The sequence below is a fragment of the Uranotaenia lowii genome, chromosome 2 (assembly GCF_029784155.1).
Source record: "Uranotaenia lowii strain MFRU-FL chromosome 2, ASM2978415v1, whole genome shotgun sequence".
Lineage (NCBI taxonomy): Eukaryota > Metazoa > Arthropoda > Insecta > Diptera > Culicidae > Uranotaenia > Uranotaenia lowii.
Window position 1 is genome coordinate 115867323 of NC_073692.1, and position 26790 is coordinate 115894112.

General features: G+C 33.9%; 1 protein-coding gene across 1 annotated transcript in view; it reads left to right on the forward strand.

Moving 5' to 3' along the window:
- The first annotated feature begins 2086 nt into the window (after positions 1–2086).
- The window catches only part of LOC129749948 (angiotensin-converting enzyme), a 405427-nt gene continuing 380723 nt past the window's right edge, over positions 2087–26790 (forward strand). Inside the window, exon 1 of the mRNA XM_055745102.1 lies at positions 2087–2528. Coding sequence (XP_055601077.1) covers positions 2202–2528 — 327 coding nt within the window. The 5' untranslated portion in view covers positions 2087–2201. The remainder of the gene's footprint in view (positions 2529–26790) is intronic.

Below are 26790 nucleotides of genomic sequence, written 5' to 3' on the forward strand. Positions count from 1 at the left end.
CTTTCTGAGACTTAGTCGGATTTCCTAAAAACGCCTAGGCTTCAGAAAAACGGCCAAGTCCCAAAAAGTTGATGTTCGGCTAAAATTTTTTTCGAAATGACAGCAGATCTGAACGTTTCATGCATTTTAAAGTATTTGGCAGCAAAAGTAGAATAGAATTTCGATTTTCCCGATTTCCTTAGGTCCTATCTCACATGATTTTGAAGTCAATTTTTGACAAAAATTTTGCTGTCGAGAAAACACGAGATTTCCTTTTTAAGTCATTTGGCATCATGATAAAAATTCCGATTTTTTCGATTTTCTTTTAGGTGATTTTTGAGGAACAAAAAAACCAAAACTTTGAGCGCTTTGAGGCACCCCTAAATTAAGTCCGATTGAGCTGAACTTTTGCACAGGTCTGTCTTTTGGGTTAATCTACAAAATGTTTATGGTCGGTTTGCGCAATAACTCCAGTTTTCGAAGCGTGCTGTGACAAGATAGGTCGGTTATGGTTAAAAATTTTCAAGTCCATGTTAGCTTTTTTTGCGGATTATTCACAAAATCTTGAGGAATTAGTTATAAAGGCATTAAATTTCCGATCGTAAGCCCATGCGGCGTTAGTAGCTGAATCTAATTGAATATCCATTTCCAGTTAGGGTAGGTATTTTTTCATACATTGTTTTTCGTGTAGGAAGGAAGATATTGAATTTCTTCTAGGTTAATACATTTTTTGCTCATTGTGAATTGGTGAAAAGTACGGTTTTAAACCCACTTTATTACAGTTTTTTTTGTTGATTTGATTCTTAAAAAATCCAAAAAAATATATCCTTGTGCGCAATATATAGCTTCAAACTTCAGAATTCTTAGGGATTTTTTATTGAACATTTGGTTGGTGATCTATTGCCTGTTTTTCCGACGAATATTTTTTGATTATATTTTCTTAGACTTTGAATAGCGCAAAAATGTTGTAGCTAAATATTGTTTGAAAATCTTCAATTACATTATGAGGTTTTTTAGCAAGTAATTTGCTACAAATTGGTTGAGAAATATGGTGGTTTACGTCGGATGTGTCAAGTTGACACTTCAATAATTCTAACGGGTGAAAAAATCTGAAACGTATTAGAGTTAAACATCTGATTTACAGTCTTATGGATTTTGTCATCATTTCGTACCTATAATATTCGTTGAATTATCAAAACCTCACATGAACTCAAGTACAATTTGCTTTTGTATGAAATAAAAACGATTTTCTATCGGAAAATCGTTCTTTGGGTGGTACACAGACGACAAGAACTTTGATTTCCCACCCAGCGACTCCGCGTGGTGTTTTAGGTATTTTCATTCAAATTGCACCTCCCAAAGTGTAGGTGTAGCCAGGCACGCAGCCCGTGTGGCAATGCAAGTCTTCGGTCTGGCCTGGCTCTTATCTCATATGCCCCATGTGAGCTCCAAGATTCAAGTGACAGTGTGTATTAGTTATTTCATTGTTGGGGTTGCGGCCAATTCTCCGACGACGACGTTTAGTCGGCCCTTGTCAACGGACAAATGATTTTTTTCCTTCCTTCTAACATTTCAAGACAATCAATTCGACTCAACCCGTCTATGAATTACACTACTGGTGGTAAGTAACTTATGTATGTACGCAGCCTGGGGGGAAATGTGCAGCCTGGGTTAAGTAGATACTTTTTTCCCGCGCAACTAATCAGCAGCAGGAATGAATGGTTATTTTTATGTGGAAAATTTATGTGCCTATAAGTATGTGCCCGCATCTTTCCATATTGTTTGCTGGTTCACAGGTTAACGACAATTGGTAGGGCTCAGGTGCCAGCCCAGAAATGGCGAGTGGCCGGAACCGATTCCCAGTTTCGTTCGGAAGCTCGTCGCGGTCGGTTTCGTGGATTTTCTTAAACATTCGAAAATTTTAGAAGATATTCCAAGAACTTTACAGTAAAAAAAAAACTTTACGTTTATCTAGAAACAGAGTTTAGCATCTTGTAGCATCTTGTAGAAATAGCAACAACTTGTACCAGTAGCGAAAAACAGAATTGTAACGTGACTCAGTTCTGGCTCAACGACTCAACGACTAATAATAACTCGATATTGTTCGACCTAGCGGAAGTTTGCTCGACCCACATAAGATTAGCATAATTTTGGGAAAGTTGAAGTGCGTTTTGTCATCAGAAGTGTAAAGATAACCCAAATTAAAGTGGAAATAGGTCAAAATGCAAAGTGTTTTGGTGAGAATTTGGTTGTGTTTGTTGGGGACCTTATCGATCATATCGGGGGAAGCGGAGCCGCAGCTCAATTTGCCCCAACTAGGGGGACCAATTAGTTCCACTGTTAGACCTCAGGTGATACCGAATAGTTACTCGGAACCAGAAGTGGATCGCGAGCCGGACGCACGCAAGGAAGGAAACAATCCGGATAGGAGTCGAAGTGAACGGTTCGGTCCTCCGTACGAGGAGTTGACCAACGAAAACGAAGAAGATGATATGGAAAACTATCCGCAAGGAAGAAACAATGACGATCGACAGCAGCGGCAAAATAGGGTACCCATTTTGGTTGACTATCTCATCCTGGACAGAAAACAATATCATAAATTCTGACTTTAGAGTTCAACGTGATCTGTCTCCACCAAGCTTTATAGATTTTAACTTCGGAATTCCGACAATGTTTTCGGATTATGCTATCACATAAAATATTCTCTCTTCATGGTGCTTAAATTGAAACTAGTTTTACTAAAAATGGCAAGAGGTCCTCAATAACATTAAAACTACTGTTATTTTGATAAATTTGCACAAACTTTTAGATCACCAAAAGGAATAGATGGCTAGTTTGCAGACCGGTTTAATTATCTTTATCTTCACATTGAAATTGGGGGGAAATGGGGACGAATATCTTAACAAAATATGTTGTTTTTACTACTTATTCCTAAATTCTTAATTTTGAATCAGCAAAACTTTTGATAAAATAGCAAAATCTGCTTGGTACTCCTTGAAGTTAATTGTGCAATGTTTTCAATACCATAATAAATTTGGAAACAACTCTTCTTTTCGCTAGTTATGTATAACATACATATTAATACATACTACAGTAAAGCTTTCAAAAAATTTGACTTTATCAAGTCAGTAAATCATGTTTTTATATTATGGTGTATATCCGCTAAAATTCGGTGTATCAAAAAAGATAAACTGAAGTTTAAATATCAAATGAGAGTTTTTTCTTAGTACCCAAAAGGTATACCAAAATCTCATTTAAAATGCTTTTTAAGAAAAAAGAATAAATAATATAGGTATTAAGGCTTATAACTTTTCCTTAATGTAGTTTCGTGCGTGTTATATAACCAACTTATAAAACAGCAATGAAACTTTTCTTAAAGTTTGAAATTCATGACTATGTCCAACCAGTAAAACTATTGCAAATTTAAATATACCATACATTCCGATTAGCTTTGAAATATCACATATCACATCACATTAAAGTCCGTACTTTTCCCGAATTTTTTTCACTTAATCTGAAAATCAAGCAAAAATCTTTAATGAAATACCTACCTTATTATTATTTTAAATTTTCAGGCGAGTAAAAAAAACTTGAACGATTTTTTTAAAGCCTCTACTGATGGACTACGATTAATTTTTGTATTTTGAGGTAATTTTTGATGTTTAAAAAATAGAGACTTTTTACAAGAGTAAGCCAGTTTAGGACAAATGACTAGAAATCGTATCAAATGGTTTTCATTGTTCATCAGTTCTGTAGAGTTTCAAGATTAATTTTATATCATTTGAGTTTGTTCCGAACTGCCTTAGCAATTGATAAACTAGCTCTTGTCAATATAATGAAGGTGTTTTGTATATTTTATGAACAAGAAAGCTCCTTAAAACCGTCAAAATAGAGACTGATCAATGCTACCCCAAAGCATCAAATTCTAAACAAAGACGGAATCGAATTTAAAGTAGTATAATAAATTCCTGCAACCACGTTTAAGGTTCATAGTTGTACAGTACTGCTTATTAAAATATGAAACATGCCACATTCCCCTTTATATAAAAAATAATCGAAAAATATAGAAATAAGTGATCAATCTTACGGTACGGAGTTAAGCTTAAAATGTTAAAAAAAAACGTCGAGGATAAATATATGCTCGCATGCGATGGAGGGTTAAAAAGAATTCAAAATTTTCAAAAAAAAATTAATTATGTTCCAAGTGATTTTTTCGTGATTTCTTGTATAATTCCTTGGTTTTACATAAACTGGGTTAAATTTTTTTAAATAAAATGCCCGGATTTTCTCTGGTTTTCAGATAAAATTGTCCGGTTTTTTTTCTAGCAGTAAAACCTACGTGATTGATAAATTCGGGCAAGCTTACTTATGTAGAAATTCAAGATCCTTAAAAAATTCTTAATTTATTGTTCTTGTGCTAGGTTATTGTTGAAGTCTTCTGTACAGATTGTCATCAGATCGATTCTAGGGCAAAGCATATGCAGTAAGACAAATTTTAAGATGTATCGGAGTACTATCGAAGCCACGTGAAAATTCAACGTAAAGGAAATTTATACAATAACACAGAACAATTTTTTTTACTGTACACCGAAAGTAGAGGTTTCGAAATTTCAATGCGGATTGCAACTAACTCTAAAGTGAAAATGTGCTGAAACGCTACATTGCGCCAAAAATAACATGATTGCCTTTTTAACTACTGGTATGAAGACTCGAGCTCTCGAAGAAAATGATGCATTACCATAAGATTATTAGGATAATGCTAGAAAATTTCTACTTTGAGTGCTTAAAGTTTTGGTTGAATATTTGAAGACATTCATCACTAACTACACCCAAAGAAAAGGTTGCGAATTTCGTTACGCAAGGTGCAATATTTCAGACATGAACCAAAAAATGAAAATTTTGGACGATTCATGAGAACAATATGTTTTCCATCCACAAATCAGTCAAAAAATGTCTGACAAAAGCAATAAAGAAAAAAAAAATAGAATAAATGATCAATTTGTGTTTTGAAATCAGAATCTCACGATATTGTTTTGAGTTTTTGAAAGAATTAGATTTACTGGCTGTAGAAAATAAGATATGATTTTCCTATGGAAACATTCGTCCAAAATTCTATAGAAATCGCATTTTTTTATTCATGCTTGAAATATTGTACCTCGCGTAACTTTTGATCCCATCGATAGAACTTTTCAAAAATTCAGACATGCTTACTTAATATTTCAACAATCACTCTGCAAAATTTCAATGAAATGCGTAACGTAGTTTGAGAGATATTGCAATTTCAATTTCAATGGATAGTTGATCTATGTTACGCAAAAAACTTGATCAAAAAATATTATCAGAGTAAAAATTTATGGAAGTTCAAAGTCGAAGTGACAGTGCGCGTTAGGGTATGTATGTATGTATGTATGTATTTCTACCACCCAGGTAGCAAGGCACAGTCGGTAGCAGCGAGCAACTCTTGCTTTGTAATTTGTTCCAGACTCATCCGATTCATAAGTTCAAATGCCTTTGAATGGACTGTTCCAAAGGAGAAGAGATATAAGCAGAAGCGCTTATAGCTCTAGATGGGGAAAGGATTGAGTTGTCTCCATCGAAAGAACATAATAAACCTATCTAACATTTGAGTCGACCATTACAATGCAGAGCGCTCAGCTGGGTGGGGAGACGAGCCCGTCCTCAATTCACGATTCAGTGCTGGTGAGGTAGCCCAATGCTCTCCTCAAAAATCGCTTCAATCGGATGCCCGGATGGAACCCCCCCGAACCCCGAAATTTGATTTATGTTATATTTTATTTTATACAGTTAGATAGACAAGTTACCTTTAAAACCACCTGGAAATAAAATTTATATTAAGTTCATTAGTAAAATATTAAAAATCGTTTCTCAACCCCTTTCTTCAACCTTGGTTGGTAATTGCAGCACACATTAACACACACACTCATTTTAGGTTCAAGTTCATTCATTTTACATGTACATCTACATTGTCTTGTTTTTCCAATGCTTAAGTGATTGATTTTCTTCATCGGAGGAAGTTCCATCTGAGATTTCACTATGGGAGTTTTTATATATTTCTTCAGCTTTTCTTTTTAATTTCTCTTTGTCTTTTATTACTTCATCCAAATGCTCATCTACCTCATAGCCTATCTTCGAAAAGTCTGCTAACAGTGAATTCTTCCATGTAAAACTTGGTCTACCTCTCTGTTTCCTACGAGTATCCAAATTAAAAGCAATACTTAACGGGTGGTCATTTTCCCGTCTCCTGATGTGTCCATAATAACATATCCTTCCTACACTTACTCTTCTATTTATAGTCTTACCATCTAAAAGCTTCCTGGCATTAAATTTAGTGCCATCCGGTTTTTTGCAGTTCCTAAATATATTTAAAAGAATAAACTTTTCATAATCTGCCATAGAAACTCTGCTTTTTTTAGTTAAAACTGCTACTTTGGTACCGTACAAAAGTGCTGGTGCTATTACAGTTTTGTATATCAATTTGCCTATCTCCCATGATGGTTTAAATGTCTTGCAAAAGTTGATGATAAATTTTGATATTTGCAATGCGCTTCGGCACCTATCTCTATTAGTCATCTTCCTATTAAGTGTAGAAGTTATGCAAACTCCTAAGTATTTAATTTTATCGCAAACCTTGAACTCCTTGCCATTCAAGGACATGCTTTGATGATATTGTGTTTTTGCATTAGGATGTCTTATAAGAACTTGACTTTTGTTGTTGTTTATAACAAGCCCTACTTTAGCTAACTCTTCTTCCACTGTACACAAAATCTCTTCTAATTCTGATTGATTAGATGAAATTATGAGTAAATCATCAGCAAAAGCCAATAGAAGGGGGAGTTGCAGGTTACCTAATCCAATCAATTTAAGATTTTTTACCTGTTGTTGTACTCTCAGAAGGACATCTTGCATAATGTAATTGAATAATAGAGGCGATAGTGGACATCCTTGCTTGATACCCATACCTCTTTTAACGCTGCTGGATAATTGATTTTCCCATAAAATTTGCGTCATTTCGCTTTTAACACAAGCAAGGACTCTGTCAATGAAGCGTGATGGTACTTTTAAATTCGCTAAAACCTGTTCTAAACATTTTAATTTCACTGTATCAAAAGCTTTTTTGATATCTAATGCTAGCACGAACAAATTTTTCCCTCCATTCCAATGCTCTTCCATCACTCTTCTCGCAATGAAGATATGATCACTAGTAGATCTATTATTAGTAAATGCAGCTTGGTGCAATCCTACCTCTCCTGCATATATTCGAAGCTTGCTATCTAACCACCTAGCATAAATTTTGTATACAACGTTGCATAAAGATATTCTCCTGAAATCATCCGCATCTTTTGCACCAGATTTTTTTGGAATAGGAATCTGGACAGTTTGATTCCATTCCTGCGGAAGTTCGTTCTGTATGTAAGCTTCTTGGACGATTTCTATTAGAATTCGAACAGTGTCATCGTTCGCAAATTTAAGAAACTCCATGTAAACTTTATCAGATCCTGGCGATTTCCCATTTGCTGAATTTCTTATTATTGTCTTTAACTCTTCAGGCGTTGGAGGACTTGGTAAAGGTATGAAATCATGTTCTTTACAAAATTCAATTTCTGGGCCCTCAAAAGATTTTAAAATATCTTCCCATGTTCTCAAACTAATCAGAGCGCTTTTTTTCTTCCTAGACTTGACATACCCTTTAAGATAACTATAAGTTTTTCGAATCCTTACTCCTGCATCAAAATCGTTAAGGTTGTTGAAAAAGTTCATGATTTCTTTTTCCATGTGTTTTTTATTTGCTACACATAGTTCTTGCCTTCTGTTTGCTAGCCTGTGTTTATAGATTTCCATGTCAGGGTGTTTTTTGGTCCACTCCATAGCTTTCCTCAAACGGTTAAGTGCTTTTTTCCTCGTCGGTGTGCTTGGAGCTGTTGAATTTGTAAGAGTACTGTATGCAGCTTTTTTTAGTGCCTTAGCTAATGTATAGTATTTGTCGTTAATGTCTCGCGTTTTAAAGTCAGTTTCAGTTAAAATATCTTGTAGCTTATTTTGGTACTTTTCTTGAACTTTGGGTATTTTAAGTGACAGTGCGCGTTAGGGTGTCCCAAAATTGCATAACTTCTGGGAATCTGGGGGCTCACCCTCAAAATGGTAGATTAGGATGTGCAGAACAAACTTTTGTATGGGGCCGACTGAAAAAAAAATTTGTTAGAGGTTCCGCAAGCGCGATCTTTGAAAAAAGTCCACTTTCAAAAGATTTGATTTTAAATAAATTCTGGGTCCAAAAATTTTCACAAAATTTAAATATTTTATATTTTTTTAATTTTGTTTGAGTTAAATACTATACGTAAAAAATGAAAAATGAACCAAATTTGAATCAAAATGTAAAACAAGCAAGCTATTTCCAAGAAAAAAATTTTTTTGGTCCAAAAATTTTGAATTCAACTGACCAAAATGTGTACCAAGCGAAAAATATTTTTTATACCAATGCCATCAAAAGGTGCGGATTTTTGTGCACTTAAACTTTGCTGAACAAAAAATGTTGTTTGTATCATCGTGTGAAGAGTTATTCACGGTTAAATGCTTAATAAAAATCACAATTTAGGATATTTTCTATTAAATTTATTAAATTATCATAATAAATACCTACTTTAAAATCAAAATACTAGCAAAAAAACCCGATTTAATACACTTAACAGTGGATTGGAGCCTTTCTTACAGAGTTTAAATTATATTTGGAAATATATAAAATAATATAGAATATACATGATAGATTCCTTCCCTCTGAATCATATAAGTATGATTTCAGATATTCAAACACGAAAAATTCCAATCTCAATATAAAAAAATGATGCCTGATACGTTTTTTTGGGGAAAAGCGAACTGGTATGTAAGGAGCTCATTTTATGTATGGAAAGAATGGTATTTAAACAGTAGAATTTCCAAGATTTATAACACGCTGAAATGGTGCCGTGGTAGCAACCAGAACTTTCACGTTGCTGGTCACGGTTCGAATCTTACTGTGTTTTTATGCTTTTTTTTACTGAATAAGTAAAACCAACTACAATATTGATGGATAGCCGTGACGCGTGCCCTAGCATGATACCTTTTTTAGAGCTCAACCATGCATAGAGGAAAAATTCCCACAAAAGGAGGGGAAAGTAATATGACTATTAAATGATTAATCTCATTCTGTAAACTAAATCTGAAATCTTATTCTGATTCTAAAGTTTGAATTTTGAGTTACAACACTTAGTCTAATATTTGAATATAAGTTCCAATTTCAAATTCCAGGTTGATCTTTAATCCAAATTCTTAATCAGAATTCTAAATCTGAATTCTCAATCTGAATTCTGAATCTGAACTCTGAATTTGAATTCTAAATCTGTATTCTGAATCTGAATTCTGAATCTGAATTCTGAATCTGAGTTCTGAATCTGAATTCTGAATCTGAATTCTGAATCTGAATTCTGAATTCTGAATCTGAATTCTGAATCTTAATTCTGAATCTGAATTCTGAATCTGAATTCTGAATCTGAATTCTGAATCTGAATTCTGAATCTGAATTCTGAATCTGAATTCTGAATCTAAATTCTGAATCTGAATTCTGAATCTGAATTCTGAATCTGAATTCTGAATCTGAATTCTGAATCTGAATTCTGAATCTGAATTCTGAATCTGAATTCTGAATCTGAATTCTGAATCTGAATTCTGAATCTGAATTCTGAATCGGAATTCTGAATTCTGAATCTGAATTCTGAATCTGAATTCTTAATCTTGTAAATCTCATTTTGATTGTTTTGCATCACACGGTTTTCAACATTGAAATTTCTTTCATCCAAATTTTTTTTTATGATTTCGGATTTTACAACTTTTAATAGTATGGTTTTACCCCTAAAAGTATGCAGCAAACTTAATTTCAGAAAAATTGTGAAAAAAAGTTTTCACAAAACAAAATCGTGTTTTCATGCGTAATGATCTTTAAGTCATCGCAAATTTATCAAAAACTGTGCAAATTGGTATTCTTGGAGAAACAATTCCAGAATTGAAAATTGATAAAGTGAGGAGAAATTTTACGGATGATGAAAAGAGCGAAAGAACATTTTTGCAAGGAAAATTTATTAACGTACACCATACTTTACCTCGCAACATCCAGCTTCATCAATTTTTAATTCTGATATTCTTTCTCCATGAATCTAAATTTTTCACCGATATGCCGAAAATAAATTTACAAAAATTCTGAATCTGAATTCTGAATCTGAATTCTGAATCTGAATTCTGAATCTGAATTCTGAATCTGAATTCTGAATCTGAATTCTGAATCTGAATTCTGAATCTGAATTCTGAATCTGAATTCTGAATCTGAATTCTGAATCTGAATTCTGAATCTGAATTCTGAATCTGAATTCTGAATCTGAATTCTGAATCTGAATTCTGAATCTGAATTCTGAATCTGAATTCTGAATCTGAATTCTGAATCTGAATTCTGAATCTGAATTCTGAATCTGAATTCTGAATCTGAATTCTGAATCTGAATTCTGAATCTGAATTCTTAATCTGAATTCTGAATCTGAATTCTGAATCTAAATTCTGAATCTGAATATGAGTTCTGAATCTGAATTTTGAATTCTGAATTTTGAATCCTGAATTCTGATTCCTAAACCTGTATCCTGAATTTGAAAACTGAATCTGAATTCTGCATCTGAAATTGAATCTAAATTATGTATGAGTATGTAGAAATGAAAAAAAAAACATAAATTCATTCTTCAACACGAGTAAAAAAAAACGAGGGTCATAAGATCTTCATATAAATTCCCCCCCAACGCAGTTTCCTGTACGGCTCTGCATTTTGTTGACACCCGGCATGGCTTTAGACACTATAATTTCATAAATGAAATTATAATGTCTATAGGCATGGCGGACTCTGAAGGAAACGCCCATCCGCCATTTGCTGCATTGAAAAGCAAGAAGTGTAAGATATAAACACTGTTGCCGTATTTGCCCCAGCAGACTGAGAAACTGCCCAGACCACGGTGCGTCTTAGTAATGCCTTTTACCTATTTGAGTTTCCCAAGCAACCAAAAGTCACATATTTACTTGAATGAAAGCATTGAAAGTTACATATTGGCTGACATAGAGAACCAACTGCCCAATTCCCTTTAGTAAACTTTATGTACTCATTAATGAACTTGAAAGTTGCAAAAGTGATTAATATGTACGTTGTATGTGACTTGTTTTGCCCAATTCCCATTAGTGAATTATATGTGCTTATTAACGAACTGGAAAGCTGCAAAAGTGATCTATACGTACGTTATACGGGACTTAAGTCACATAAAGGGCACAAAAGTGCTCAATACGCGATTTGGTAAGTCAGATAAAGGACACAAAAGTGCTCAAACGGGATTTGATAAGTCACAAAAAGTGCATTGATGTGCTTTCAAAATCAGATCACCTCTTCGAGTTTTAGTTTCAGTGAGAACAACATCTAGGCGTGGTCTCGTGGTAGCGTGTTCGATTCTCACCACGAAGGTCGGGGTTCGATCCCCAAGCCGGGCAAGTTTTTTTCTTCAATAAGTAGTTTTGTACTTGAGTGTAGGAAAGAAGCAATTGAGCAATTTGTCGAGTTTGAAATCCGGCGCGTGGCATCATGGCGGCACCGGTACAGAACACAGTAAATAATCAAGAGAAGGTGATATGAACCGAAGCCAACGGTTCAGTTGAGATAGAGAGAAAATTTTTTGCTCATTTTGCGGTTTTTTTGGAAGCTGAATTAAGAGGCCGCTGGAAGCTGAATAGAATATCATTAAGACTTCTTTGGAACTTGAAAGTATCATTAAGAACTTAAATTTTGAGCTGCATAGAACGTACTTCATATCAATGATGGGGCTGAGTAAGCGTTTTTGTACCTGTTTTATGGGACTTTTGGTTGCTTGGGTTTGAGCCGCTCTTTATCAAGCGTGCCGATGGTTTATTGGATAGCGCTTGCAACTTTGGATATGAAGGGTTTTGGTTCAATTCTCGAGGTAATAAAAATATTATTTTTTTATATTGATTATCTCCAATTTATAAATGATTGCTGGTGCTGCTGCTTCGAGGCGCCACTAGCAACTTTTTTTTATGCCATAATAAGTATGATATGTATTTGGTAAAGAAAACGGTTTCAACTATTTTGTTTTTTTCCCGTTTTTGAAAGGGTTGTGTAGAAAAAAAAATGCATTCTTTTGAGACTAAAATCATTTTAATTGTGCAGCCCAGTTTCGCAAAAACGTTCTTGACATTTTTAAAATGGCACATACAAATCCACGGACATCAACAGAACTCGTCGAGCTGAGTCGATAGGTACCTATAAAGGTATGTCTAAGACCCATAATTAATGATCTCTCAAATCGACCGATAACCAAACCTTTCTGTTAGAAAGGCAAAAAAAGACTTGCATGGTTTAAGAAAGTCATCAGAAGGCCATATGCCAAATTTGAGCGGAATCGGACAACAGGAAGGGGTTGCACTGAATCTCAAGTGTGAAAGGGATTCTGAGACATAGGCCCTTATTCTGCGCCGCGAGTGACGTGATGATTGTCACCTCACCTCGGAGTCACCGTGAGATTTGTCACCTTATTCCCGTAGTCGATATGGGTAAAGTGACAGAGGTTCATTCTAGGTGAGTGGCCGAATGAACACATCTGTCGAAATGGTAGAATTTAGCTGGTGCTGTTTTGATTTTGCTTTCGCTTCGGATTTTCCGAATTAGTTTTTTGTGTAACGGTTTAGAATTTCGATTCGAAAATGGCCATCATCGGATGGTACGGTCACAGCAAGCTGCTTGAGGATGATAAACGGACGATTTGTGCGACGTAAGTAGAAATTTCGCTCATCAAAGCTGGGTTCGGATTTGGGTATTATTGCCGAAAAAACAAAATCAGATGCCGACGGCTCCGAATGGTGCCGGTTTATATATTTTCCCCAACCGAAGTTACCACCGTGGCATGCCGGAAATTATCGATCCGAACAGTTAGTTGATTGTGGCGCACTGGTTCTTTACTAATGGATTTTATTGTTATTTTTTAGATTTGAAAAGTGGTCGCAATCTTAGAACTGGACAAAAACTTACAACATGACTGCGCCATCTTCGAGGATGCGTCCAAGAACCCAAGACAATTTCAATAAATAAAAAAAATCATACATATTCAAAACTTTCATCTTTTATCATTTAATTAACTATTTAGAGCCTTTCATTCCCATGCACATAAATTTTCTGTTAAATTTCTTTTTCGTCACCACCTGAAAAGGTACCGACAATCCTCATCGATTGCCAAATTAGTTCAGCGAATCTAGATTTGTTCGTGAAAATTGTTTTTAAAATGGTCAGTAAAGTAATGTTGTTGAACTTTTAGAGCCAAATTATTCCCTGTTTCATAAATTTTTCATTGAATTTCTATCTCGTCGCGACCTGAAAAGGTACCGACAATTGTCACCTAAAATCGTCACCCGAATGTGACGATTCTCACCCACGGTGACTACGAGAATAGGGTAAGAACTCACAAAGTTCATCCGAAGTGACGTTCCTCACTTAAACCGACTGCTGGAATAGAGTGACTTGGGTGACTCTACTATCGTCACGTCACTCGAGGCGCAGAATAAGGGCCATAGTGTTATAAAGAAGCATAAAAAAAAACTTGTTTTTCATCGTACATTTTTGTCTTTACCAATCGATTGCTTGATTATGTTGATTTTATTAAAATTTTAATTAAGACTAACATTTCACCACAAGACTGCAACTCGATTGTACTTAAAACAAAAAAGTTATGGCTGTTTGCTTGAAAATCTGTACATAAAAATCATTTGTATATTTTGTGAAGTCCTCAACAATTTTTTTATTTATTCACTTTTCTCTTAGCAAACTTTAGCATCTGTTAGTAATCTTTGTATCAATCATTAGTCAGACTTAAGGCAAAGTTTGATTAGCGATTAGTATCGCAATTTAAAACATTCTAATTTCTGTCAAGGAGACACTTCTCTGCAGCCATATTGTCTTATTCACTTTAAACACTTTATTATTGATTAGTATTTTTATGCTATTGAGTTCTATAGACTGAATACTTTTTATCTCGAGCGCACACTTATCTTTGTTTCTAAATTTTTAACATTCATCTTCAAGATATGATCTTTTAACGGACGGAATACTATGTAAATAAATAATGAACTTTTCACGTCCGAAACTGCTATAATATCTAATAACCAAAGTTCCTATCCACTAAGCTGGGGCTTGCTAGCTTATAACTAGTCTCAGATTTGTTCGAAATTTGACAAAAACTATGAAAAACGATAATTTTGATTGCATTTTGGAAATTATTCTATACTTCTTGGTATGAAATCGGTATGTTTCGCCAAAAATCGGTATTCGGTATATACCGATTCTTGGTCGAAAATTTCCTCAAAAATTGGTATGAATACCGAAAAATCGGTAGGTGTGGCATCGATGTTTACCAGTATTGTCTTATGATTGGAAAGGGAATTGAAAACGATAAACTTGCTCTTCTACTGCTTGCTTCTACGCAAAGCTGCTAACACTCGGGCAGCTTGGCCGTGCCTGGCGTTTGATTCTATCCTCCTTCATCTTGTGATGGGAAAGGGAGGGACATGAAAACAGTTTTTTTTATTCCCTCATTCATACGCGATATGGTTGCGCAGGGAGGTTAATGCCGGTGGTCTCAAGTCGAATCACCGACTCTGACGTTCACATCTTATGCCAATGGCGTTGATATAATGAGGAGCATGTTTGGAGCAAAGTCTTTTGGGTGTACTTACGTATGTATGTATGTATATATGTATGTATGTATGTATGTATGATTCTCTCATCGGTAGCAAGGTCCAGCCTATGTCTGTGTAGCTTTGGCCTTTGAATTGCTTTTCAGGCATCATTGGCCGGGTGAAGGCATCCAAACTTCAGAGACCTACAAAGGTTAACAATCCACTTAGCTCGCAATTATCTCTTCAGACTAACTTCAGATTCGAACCCAAAAGTTTTCCTGTCGATACCGTGAATCGACCCCAGAACGCCTGGGTTACCAGACTCACGCCAATCTATCCACTATACCACATCATCGCTAAGTCAGAGGTTTTTATATGCGACAAGAGCAAAATTCAACTAAAATGTTGGTTTTCGCTCAAATAAATGTTCAAAATCTCAAAAAAGAAATCATAAGTATATTTTGAATCATTTGCTAACAAGTGCAAACGATTTTGTAAATATTTTATTGGATATCAGTGCGGAACCAAGCAAAACAAAATGATAAATAAGAAAACCATCATTGTAAACGCCCCCCCCCCCCTCCCAGATCCTTTGTTGACGTATTCAGGCCTATCTAAAACAAAAAATTGAACCAGGAAGACGAAGTTGAGAGCTTTCGTCACGAAATTGATGAAGAAACTTCAGCAATATTTATCCTGCTTCCACTCGAAACGCTCGTATCATGTACAAAATCTTAATTTTTTTCAAAGAACCTCACTCGATATCAGGTAAAATCACTAACAAGTCAAACAATGTCCTAGCTTTTAAAAAAATGTTCCGTACACAAGAAATTTTTGAATAGTTTCGAAAAAATCTACGAAAAATATGATTCTTTCATCGATTTGTATTCATTTCATATGGGATTGCCACATTTGTTTGCCCAACGTTTGCTTACTTATACTAATGCACAATGCAAAAACTCGTATGCCTAGACTCGCATTACCTTCTCAAAAGTGTAAATTGGTTGCTCTACCTCAACAACATGTTTTGCCTTTCTAACAGAAAGGTTTGGTTATCGGTCGATTTGAGAGATCATTAATTATGGGTCTTAGACATACCTTTATAGGTACCTATCGACTCAGCTCGACGAGTTCTGTTGATGTCCGTGGATTTGTATGTGCCATTTTAAAAATGTCTAGAACGTTTTTGCGAAACTGGGCTGCACAATTAAAATGATTTTAGTCTCAAAAGAATGCATTTTTTTTTCTACACAACCCTTTCAAAAACGGGAAAAAAACAAAATAGTTGAAACCGTTTTCTTTACCAAATACATATCATACTTATTATGGCATAAAAAAAAGTTGCTAGTGGCGCCTCGAAGCAGCAGCACCAGCAATCATTTATAAATTGAAGATAATCAAAATAAAAAAATAATATTTTTATTAACTCGAGAATTGAACCAAAACCCTTCAGATCCCAAGTTGCAAGCGCTATCCAATAAACCATCGGCACGCTTGATTGAAAGCGGCTCAAACTCAAATAGGTAAAAGGCATTACTAAGACGCACCGTGGTCTGGGCAGTTTCTCAGTCTGCTGGGGCAAATACGGCAACAGTGTTTATATCTTACACTTCTTGCTTTTCAATGCAGCAAATGGCGGATGGGCGTTTCCTTCAGAGTCCGCCATGCCTATAGACATTATAATTTCATTTATGAAATTATAGTGTCTAAAGCCATGCCGGGTGTCAACAAAATGCAGAGCCGTACAGGAAACTGCGTTGGGGGGGAATTTATATGAAGATCTTATGACCCTCGTTTTTTTTACTCGTGTTGAAGAATGAATTTATGTTTTTTTTTTCATTTCTACATACTCATACATAATTTAGATTCAATTTCAGATGCAGAATTCAGATTCAGTTTTCAAATTCAGGATACAGGTTTAGGAATCAGAATTCAGGATTCAAAATTCAGAATTCAAAATTCAGATTCAGAACTCATATTCAGATTCAGAATTTAGATTCAGAATTCAGATTCAGAATTCAGATTAAGAATTCAGATTCAGAATTCAGATTCAGAATTCAGATTCAGAATTCAGATTCAGAATTCAGATTCAGAATTCAGATTCAGAATTCAGATTCAGAATTCAGATTCAGAATTCAGATTCAGAATTCAGATTCAGAATTCAGATTCAGAATTCAGATTCAGAATTCAGATTCAGAATTCAGATTCAGAATTCAGATTCAGAATTCAGATTCAGAATTCAGATTCAGAATTCAGATTCAGAATTCAGATTCAGAATTCAGATTCAGAATTCAGATTCAGAATTCAGATTCAGAATTCAGATTCAGAATTCAGATTCAGAATTCAGATTCAGAATTCAGATTCAGAATTCAGATTCAGAATTCAGATTCAGAATTCAGATTCAGAATTCAGATTCAGAATTCAGATTCAGAATTCAGATTCAGAATTCAGATTCAGAATTCAGATTCAGAATTCAGATTCAGAATTCAGATTCAGAATTCAGATTCAGATTCAGAATTCAGATTCAGAATTCAGATTCAGAATTCAGATTCAGAATTCAGATTCAGAATTCAGATTCAGAATTCAGATTCAGAATTCAGATTCAGAATTCAGATTCAGAATTCAGATTCAGAATTCAGATTCAGAATTCAGAATCAGAATTCAGATTCAGAATTCAGATTCAGAATTCAGATTCAGAATTCAGAATCAGAATTCAGATTCAGAATTCAGATTCAGAATTTTTGTAAATTTATTTTCGGCATATCGGTGAAAAATTTAGATTCATGGAGAAAGAATATCAGAATTAAAAATTGATGAAGCTGGATGTTGCGAGGTAAAGTATGGTGTACGTTAATAAATTTTCCTTGCAAAAATGTTCTTTCGCTCTTTTCATCATCCGTAAAATTTCTCCTCACTTTATCAATTTTCAATTCTGGAATTGTTTCTCCAAGAATACCAATTTGCACAGTTTTTGATAAATTTGCGATGACTTAAAGATCATTACGCATGAAAACACGATTTTGTTTTGTGAAAACTTTTTTTCACAATTTTTCTGAAATTAAGTTTGCTGCATACTTTTAGGGGTAAAACCATACTATTAAAAGTTGTAAAATCCGAAATCATAAAAAAAAAATTTGGATGAAAGAAATTTCAATGTTGAAAACCGTGTGATGCAAAACAATCAAAATGAGATTTACAAGATTAAGAATTCAGATTCAGAATTCAGATTCAGAATTCAGATTCAGAATTCAGATTCAGAATTCAGATTCAGAATTCAGATTCAGAATTCAGATTCAGAATTCAGATTCAGAATTCAGATTCAGAATTCAGATTCAGAATTCAGATTCAGAATTCAGATTCAGAATTCAGATTCAGAATTCAGATTCAGAATTCAGATTCAGAATTCAGATCCAGAATTCAGATCCAGAATTCAGATTCAGAATTCATATTCAGAATTCAGATTCAGAATTCAGATTCAGAATTCCGATTCAGAATTCAGATTCAGAATTCAGATTCAGAATTCAGATTCAGAATTCAGATTCAGAATTCAGATTCAGAATTCAGATTCAGAATTCAGATTCAGAATTCAGATTCAGAATTCAGATTCAGAATTCAGATTCAGAATTCAGATTCAGAATTCAGATTCAGAATTCAGATTCAGAATTTAGATTCAGAATTTAGATTCAGAATTCAGATTCAGAATTCAGATTCAGAATTCAGATTCAGAATTCAGATTCAGAATTCAGATTCAGAATTCAGATTCAGAATTAAGATTCAGAATTCAGATTCAGAATTCAGAATTCAGATTCAGAATTCAGATTCAGAATTCAGATTCAGAACTCAGATTCAGAATTCAGATTCAGAATTCAGATTCAGAATTCAGATTCAGAATTCAGATTCAGAATTCAGATTCAGAATTCAGATTCAGAATACAGATTTAGAATTCAAATTCAGAGTTCAGATTCAGAATTCAGATTGAGAATTCAGATTTAGAATTCTGATTAAGAATTTGGATTAAAGATCAACCTGGAATTTGAAATTGGAACTTATATTCAAATATTAGACTAAGTGTTGTAACTCAAAATTCAAACTTTAGAATCAGAATAAGATTTCAGATTTAGTTTACAGAATGAGATTAATCATTTAATAGTCATATTACTTTCCCCTCCTTTTGTGGGAATTTTTCCTCTATGCATGGTTGAGCTCTAAAAAAGGTATCATGCTAGGGCACGCGTCACGGCTATCCATCAATATTGTAGTTGGTTTTACTTATTCAGTAAAAAAAAAGCATAAAAAAACAGTAAGATTCGAACCGTGACCAGCAACGTGAAAGTTCTGGTTGCTACCACGGCACCATTTCAGCGTGTTATAAATCTTGGAAATTCTACTGTTTAAATACCATTCTTTCCATACATAAAATGAGCTCCTTACATACCAGTTCGCTTTTCCCCAAAAAAACGTATCAGGCATCATTTTTGCCTTTCTAACAGAAAGGTTTGGTTATCGGTCGATTTGAGAGATCATTAATTATGGGTCTTAGACATACCTTTATAGGTACCTATCGACTCAGCTCGACGAGTTCTGTTGATGTCCGTGGATTTGTATGTGCCATTTTAAAAATGTCTAGAACGTTTTTGCGAAACTGGGCTGCACAATTAAAATGATTTTAGTCTCAAAAGAATGCATTTTTTTTTCTACACAACCCTTTCAAAAACGGGAAAAAAACAAAATAGTTGAAACCGTTTTCTTTACCAAATACATATCATACTTATTATGGCATAAAAAAAAGTTGCTAGTGGCGCCTCGAAGCAGCAGCACCAGCAATCATTTATAAATTGAAGATAATCAAAATAAAAAAATAATATTTTTATTAACTCGAGAATTGAACCAAAACCCTTCAGATCCCAAGTTGCAAGCGCTATCCAATAAACCATCGGCACGCTTGATTGAAAGCGGCTCAAACTCAAATAGGTAAAAGGCATTACTAAGACGCACCGTGGTCTGGGCAGTTTCTCAGTCTGCTGGGGCAAATACGGCAACAGTGTTTATATCTTACACTTCTTGCTTTTCAACGCAGCAAATGGCGGATGGGCGTTTCCTTCAGAGTCCGCCATGCCTATAGACATTATAATTTCATTTATGAAATTATAGTGTCTAAAGCCATGCCGGGTGTCAACAAAATGCAGAGCCGTACAGGAAACTGCGTTGGGGGGGAATTTATATGAAGATCTTATGACCCTCGTTTTTTTTACTCGTGTTGAAGAATGAATTTATGTTTTTTTTTTCATTTCTACATACTCATACATAATTTAGATTCAATTTCAGATGCAGAATTCAGATTCAGTTTTCAAATTCAGGATACAGGTTTAGGAATCAGAATTCAGGATTCAAAATTCAGAATTCAAAATTCAGATTCAGAACTCATATTCAGATTCAGAATTTAGATTCAGAATTCAGATTCAGAATTCAGATTAAGAATTCAGATTCAGAATTCAGATTCAGAATTCAGATTCAGAATTCAGATTCAGAATTCAGATTCAGAATTCAGATTCAGAATTCAGATTCAGAATTCAGATTCAGAATTCAGATTCAGAATTCAGATTCAGAATTCAGATTCAGAATTCAGATTCAGAATTCAGATTCAGAATTCAGATTCAGAATTCAGATTCAGAATTCAGATTCAGAATTCAGATTCAGAATTCAGATTCAGAATTCAGATTCAGAATTCAGATTCAGAATTCAGATTCAGAATTCAGATTCAGAATTCAGATTCAGAATTCAGATTCAGAATTCAGATTCAGAATTCAGATTCAGAATTCAGATTCAGAATTCAGATTCAGAATTCAGATTCAGAATTCAGATTCAGAATTCAGATTCAGAATTCAGATTCAGAATTCAGATTCAGAATTCAGATTCAGAATTCAGATTCAGAATTCAGATTCAGAATTCAGATTCAGAATTCAGATTCAGAATTCAGATTCAGAATTCAGATTCAGAATTCAGATTCAGAATTCAGATTCAGATTCAGAATTCAGATTCAGAATTCAGATTCAGAATTCAGATTCAGAATTCAGATTCAGAATTCAGATTCAGAATTCAGATTCAGAATTCAGATTCAGAATTCAGATTCAGAATTCAGATTCAGAATTCAGATTCAGAATTCAGATTCAGAATTCAGATTCAGAATTCAGAATCAGAATTCAGATTCAGAATTCAGATTCAGAATTTTTGTAAATTTATTTTCGGCATATCGGTGAAAAATTTAGATTCATGGAGAAAGAATATCAGAATTAAAAATTGATGAAGCTGGATGTTGCGAGGTAAAGTATGGTGTACGTTAATAAATTTTCCTTGCAAAAATGTTCTTTCGCTCTTTTCATCATCCGTAAAATTTCTCCTCACTTTATCAATTTTCAATTCTGGAATTGTTTCTCCAAGAATACCAATTTGCACAGTTTTTGATAAATTTGCGATGACTTAAAGATCATTACGCATGAAAACACGATTTTGTTTTGTGAAAACTTTTTTTCACAATTTTTCTGAAATTAAGTTTGCTGCATACTTTTAGGGGTAAAACCATACTATTAAAAGTTGTAAAATCCGAAATCATAAAAAAAAATTTGGATGAAAGAAATTTCAATGTTGAAAACCGTGTGATGCAAAACAATCAAAATGAGATTTACAAGATTAAGAATTCAGATTCAGAATTCAGATTCAGAATTCAGATTCAGAATTCAGATTCAGAATTCAGATTCAGAATTCAGATTCAGAATTCAGATTCAGAATTCAGATTCAGAATTCAGATTCAGAATTCAGATTCAGAATTCAGATTCAGAATTCAGATTCAGAATTCAGATTCAGAATTCAGATTCAGAATTCAGATTCAGAATTCAGATCCAGAATTCAGATTCAGAATTCATATTCAGAATTCAGATTCAGAATTCAGATTCAGAATTCCGATTCAGAATTCAGATTCAGAATTCAGATTCAGAATTCAGATTCAGAATTCAGATTCAGAATTCAGATTCAGAATTCAGATTCAGAATTCAGATTCAGAATTCAGATTCAGAATTCAGATTCAGAATTCAGATTCAGAATTTAGATTCAGAATTCAGATTCAGAATTCAGATTCAGAATTCAGATTCAGAATTCAGATTCAGAATTCAGATTCAGAATTCAGATTCAGAATTAAGATTCAGAATTCAGATTCAGAATTCAGAATTCAGATTCAGAATTCAGATTCAGAATTCAGATTCAGAACTCAGATTCAGAATTCAGATTCAGAATTCAGATTCAGAATTCAGATTCAGAATTCAGATTCAGAATACAGATTTAGAATTCAAATTCAGAGTTCAGATTCAGAATTCAGATTGAGAATTCAGATTTAGAATTCTGATTAAGAATTTGGATTAAAGATCAACCTGGAATTTGAAATTGGAACTTATATTCAAATATTAGACTAAGTGTTGTAACTCAAAATTCAAACTTTAGAATCAGAATAAGATTTCAGATTTAGTTTACAGAATGAGATTAATCATTTAATAGTCATATTACTTTCCCCTCCTTTTGTGGGAATTTTTCCTCTATGCATGGTTGAGCTCTAAAAAAGGTATCATGCTAGGGCACGCGTCACGGCTATCCATCAATATTGTAGTTGGTTTTACTTATTCAGTAAAAAAAAAGCATAAAAAAACAGTAAGATTCGAACCGTGACCAGCAACGTGAAAGTTCTGGTTGCTACCACGGCACCATTTCAGCGTGTTATAAATCTTGGAAATTCTACTGTTTAAATACCATTCTTTCCATACATAAAATGAGCTCCTTACATACCAGTTCGCTTTTCCCCAAAAAAACGTATCAGGCATCATTTTTGCCTTTCTAACAGAAAGGTTTGGTTATCGGTCGATTTGAGAGATCATTAATTATGGGTCTTAGACATACCTTTATAGGTACCTATCGACTCAGCTCGACGAGTTCTGTTGATGTCCGTGGATTTGTATGTGCCATTTTAAAAATGTCTAGAACGTTTTTGCGAAACTGGGCTGCACAATTAAAATGATTTTAGTCTCAAAAGAATGCATTTTTTTTTCTACACAACCCTTTCAAAAACGGGAAAAAAACAAAATAGTTGAAACCGTTTTCTTTACCAAATACATATCATACTTATTATGGCATAAAAAAAAGTTGCTAGTGGCGCCTCGAAGCAGCAGCACCAGCAATCATTTATAAATTGAAGATAATCAAAATAAAAAAATAATATTTTTATTAACTCGAGAATTGAACCAAAACCCTTCAGATCCCAAGTTGCAAGCGCTATCCAATAAACCATCGGCACGCTTGATTGAAAGCGGCTCAAACTCAAATAGGTAAAAGGCATTACTAAGACGCACCGTGGTCTGGGCAGTTTCTCAGTCTGCTGGGGCAAATACGGCAACAGTGTTTATATCTTACACTTCTTGCTTTTCAATGCAGCAAATGGCGGATGGGCGTTTCCTTCAGAGTCCGCCATGCCTATAGACATTATAATTTCATTTATGAAATTATAGTGTCTAAAGCCATGCCGGGTGTCAACAAAATGCAGAGCCGTACAGGAAACTGCGTTGGGGGGGAATTTATATGAAGATCTTATGACCCTCGTTTTTTTTACTCGTGTTGAAGAATGAATTTATGTTTTTTTTTTCATTTCTACATACTCATACATAATTTAGATTCAATTTCAGATGCAGAATTCAGATTCAGTTTTCAAATTCAGGATACAGGTTTAGGAATCAGAATTCAGGATTCAAAATTCAGAATTCAAAATTCAGATTCAGAACTCATATTCAGATTCAGAATTTAGATTCAGAATTCAGATTCAGAATTCAGATTAAGAATTCAGATTCAGAATTCAGATTCAGAATTCAGATTCAGAATTCAGATTCAGAATTCAGATTCAGAATTCAGATTCAGAATTCAGATTCAGAATTCAGATTCAGAATTCAGATTCAGAATTCAGATTCAGAATTCAGATTCAGAATTCAGATTCAGAATTCAGATTCAGAATTCAGATTCAGAATTCAGATTCAGAATTCAGATTCAGAATTCAGATTCAGAATTCAGATTCAGAATTCAGATTCAGAATTCAGATTCAGAATTCAGATTCAGAATTCAGATTCAGAATTCAGATTCAGAATTCAGATTCAGAATTCAGATTCAGAATTCAGATTCAGAATTCAGATTCAGAATTCAGATTCAGAATTCAGATTCAGAATTCAGATTCAGAATTCAGATTCAGAATTCAGATTCAGAATTCAGATTCAGAATTCAGATTCAGAATTCAGATTCAGAATTCAGATTCAGATTCAGAATTCAGATTCAGAATTCAGATTCAGAATTCAGATTCAGAATTCAGATTCAGAATTCAGATTCAGAATTCAGATTCAGAATTCAGATTCAGAATTCAGATTCAGAATTCAGATTCAGAATTCAGATTCAGAATTCAGATTCAGAATTCAGATTCAGAATTCAGATTCAGAATTCAGATTCAGAATTCAGATTCAGAATTCAGAATCAGAATTCAGATTCAGAATTCAGATTCAGAATTCAGATTCAGAATTCAGAATCAGAATTCAGATTCAGAATTCAGATTCAGAATTTTTGTAAATTTATTTTCGGCATATCGGTGAAAAATTTAGATTCATGGAGAAAGAATATCAGAATTAAAAATTGATGAAGCTGGATGTTGCGAGGTAAAGTATGGTGTACGTTAATAAATTTTCCTTGCAAAAATGTTCTTTCGCTCTTTTCATCATCCGTAAAATTTCTCCTCACTTTATCAATTTTCAATTCTGGAATTGTTTCTCCAAGAATACCAATTTGCACAGTTTTTGATAAATTTGCGATGACTTAAAGATCATTACGCATGAAAACACGATTTTGTTTTGTGAAAACTTTTTTTCACAATTTTTCTGAAATTAAGTTTGCTGCATACTTTTAGGGGTAAAACCATACTATTAAAAGTTGTAAAATCCGAAATCATAAAAAAAAATTTGGATGAAAGAAATTTCAATGTTGAAAACCGTGTGATGCAAAACAATCAAAATGAGATTTACAAGATTAAGAATTCAGATTCAGAATTCAGATTCAGAATTCAGATTCAGAATTCAGATTCAGAATTCAGATTCAGAATTCAGATTCAGAATTCAGATTCAGAATTCAGATTCAGAATTCAGATTCAGAATTCAGATTCAGAATTCAGATTCAGAATTCAGATTCAGAATTCAGATTCAGAATTCAGATTCAGAATTCAGATTCAGAATTCAGATTCAGAATTCAGATCCAGAATTCAGATTCAGAATTCATATTCAGAATTCAGATTCAGAATTCAGATTCAGAATTCCGATTCAGAATTCAGATTCAGAATTCAGATTCAGAATTCAGATTCAGAATTCAGATTCAGAATTCAGATTCAGAATTCAGATTCAGAATTCAGATTCAGAATTCAGATTCAGAATTCAGATTCAGAATTCAGATTCAGAATTCAGATTCAGAATTCAGATTCAGAATTCAGATTCAGAATTTAGATTCAGAATTCAGATTCAGAATTCAGATTCAGAATTCAGATTCAGAATTCAGATTCAGAATTCAGATTCAGAATTCAGATTCAGAATTAAGATTCAGAATTCAGATTCAGAATTCAGAATTCAGATTCAGAATTCAGATTCAGAATTCAGATTCAGAACTCAGATTCAGAATTCAGATTCAGAATTCAGATTCAGAATTCAGATTCAGAATTCAGATTCAGAATTCAGATTCAGAATTCAGATTCAGAATTCAGATTCAGAATACAGATTTAGAATTCAAATTCAGAGTTCAGATTCAGAATTCAGATTGAGAATTCAGATTTAGAATTCTGATTAAGAATTTGGATTAAAGATCAACCTGGAATTTGAAATTGGAACTTATATTCAAATATTAGACTAAGTGTTGTAACTCAAAATTCAAACTTTAGAATCAGAATAAGATTTCAGATTTAGTTTACAGAATGAGATTAATCATTTAATAGTCATATTACTTTCCCCTCCTTTTGTGGGAATTTTTCCTCTATGCATGGTTGAGCTCTAAAAAAGGTATCATGCTAGGGCACGCGTCACGGCTATCCATCAATATTGTAGTTGGTTTTACTTATTCAGTAAAAAAAAAGCATAAAAAAACAGTAAGATTCGAACCGTGACCAGCAACGTGAAAGTTCTGGTTGCTACCACGGCACCATTTCAGCGTGTTATAAATCTTGGAAATTCTACTGTTTAAATACCATTCTTTCCATACATAAAATGAGCTCCTTACATACCAGTTCGCTTTTCCCCAAAAAAACGTATCAGGCATCATTTTTTTATATTGAGATTGGAATTTTTCGTGTTTGAATATCTGAAATCATACTTATATGATTCAGAGGGAAGGAATCTATCATGTATATTCTATATTATTTTATATATTTCCAAATATAATTTAAACTCTGTTAGAAAGGCTCCAATCCACTGTTAAGTGTATTAAATCGGGTTTTTTCAGTAGTGTAAAAATACAGAAGTCCGTTGTTATGCATGTTTGTTTGTTTAACCCACTCGAGACGGATTGCACACCGTGTGTGCAATGACTTTCCGAGGCTATAAGACCGATTGCACACCGTGTGTGCAATGGAAGTTGTTTTAACTTTTTCATGATTTTGATGAAACTAGTGGACCAATTTGAATGGTTCTTGAACCAATAGAATCTGTAAAGCAAACGTAAACATAATTTGACAATGGTTTCACTGTGAATGAAAATGTTTTCAAAATATCTGGGGATGAAAATGAGATAAAATTAGGCAGCGCAGACAGATTTTCGTTTCGTACAGACTATTGTCGATACAGACAATAGGGCATTTGCAGGCTATTTGTGCTGTTGTTGTAGAAGTTTGCGTTGTTGATTGTTTAGGTTATGGTGTGGAGAGAATAACTGAAATTGATATGCATCTAGGACCTGGTGTTTAGCGTTTGTGTGAATTCCGTATTGTATAGTCTTATTTTTTAAATTCTC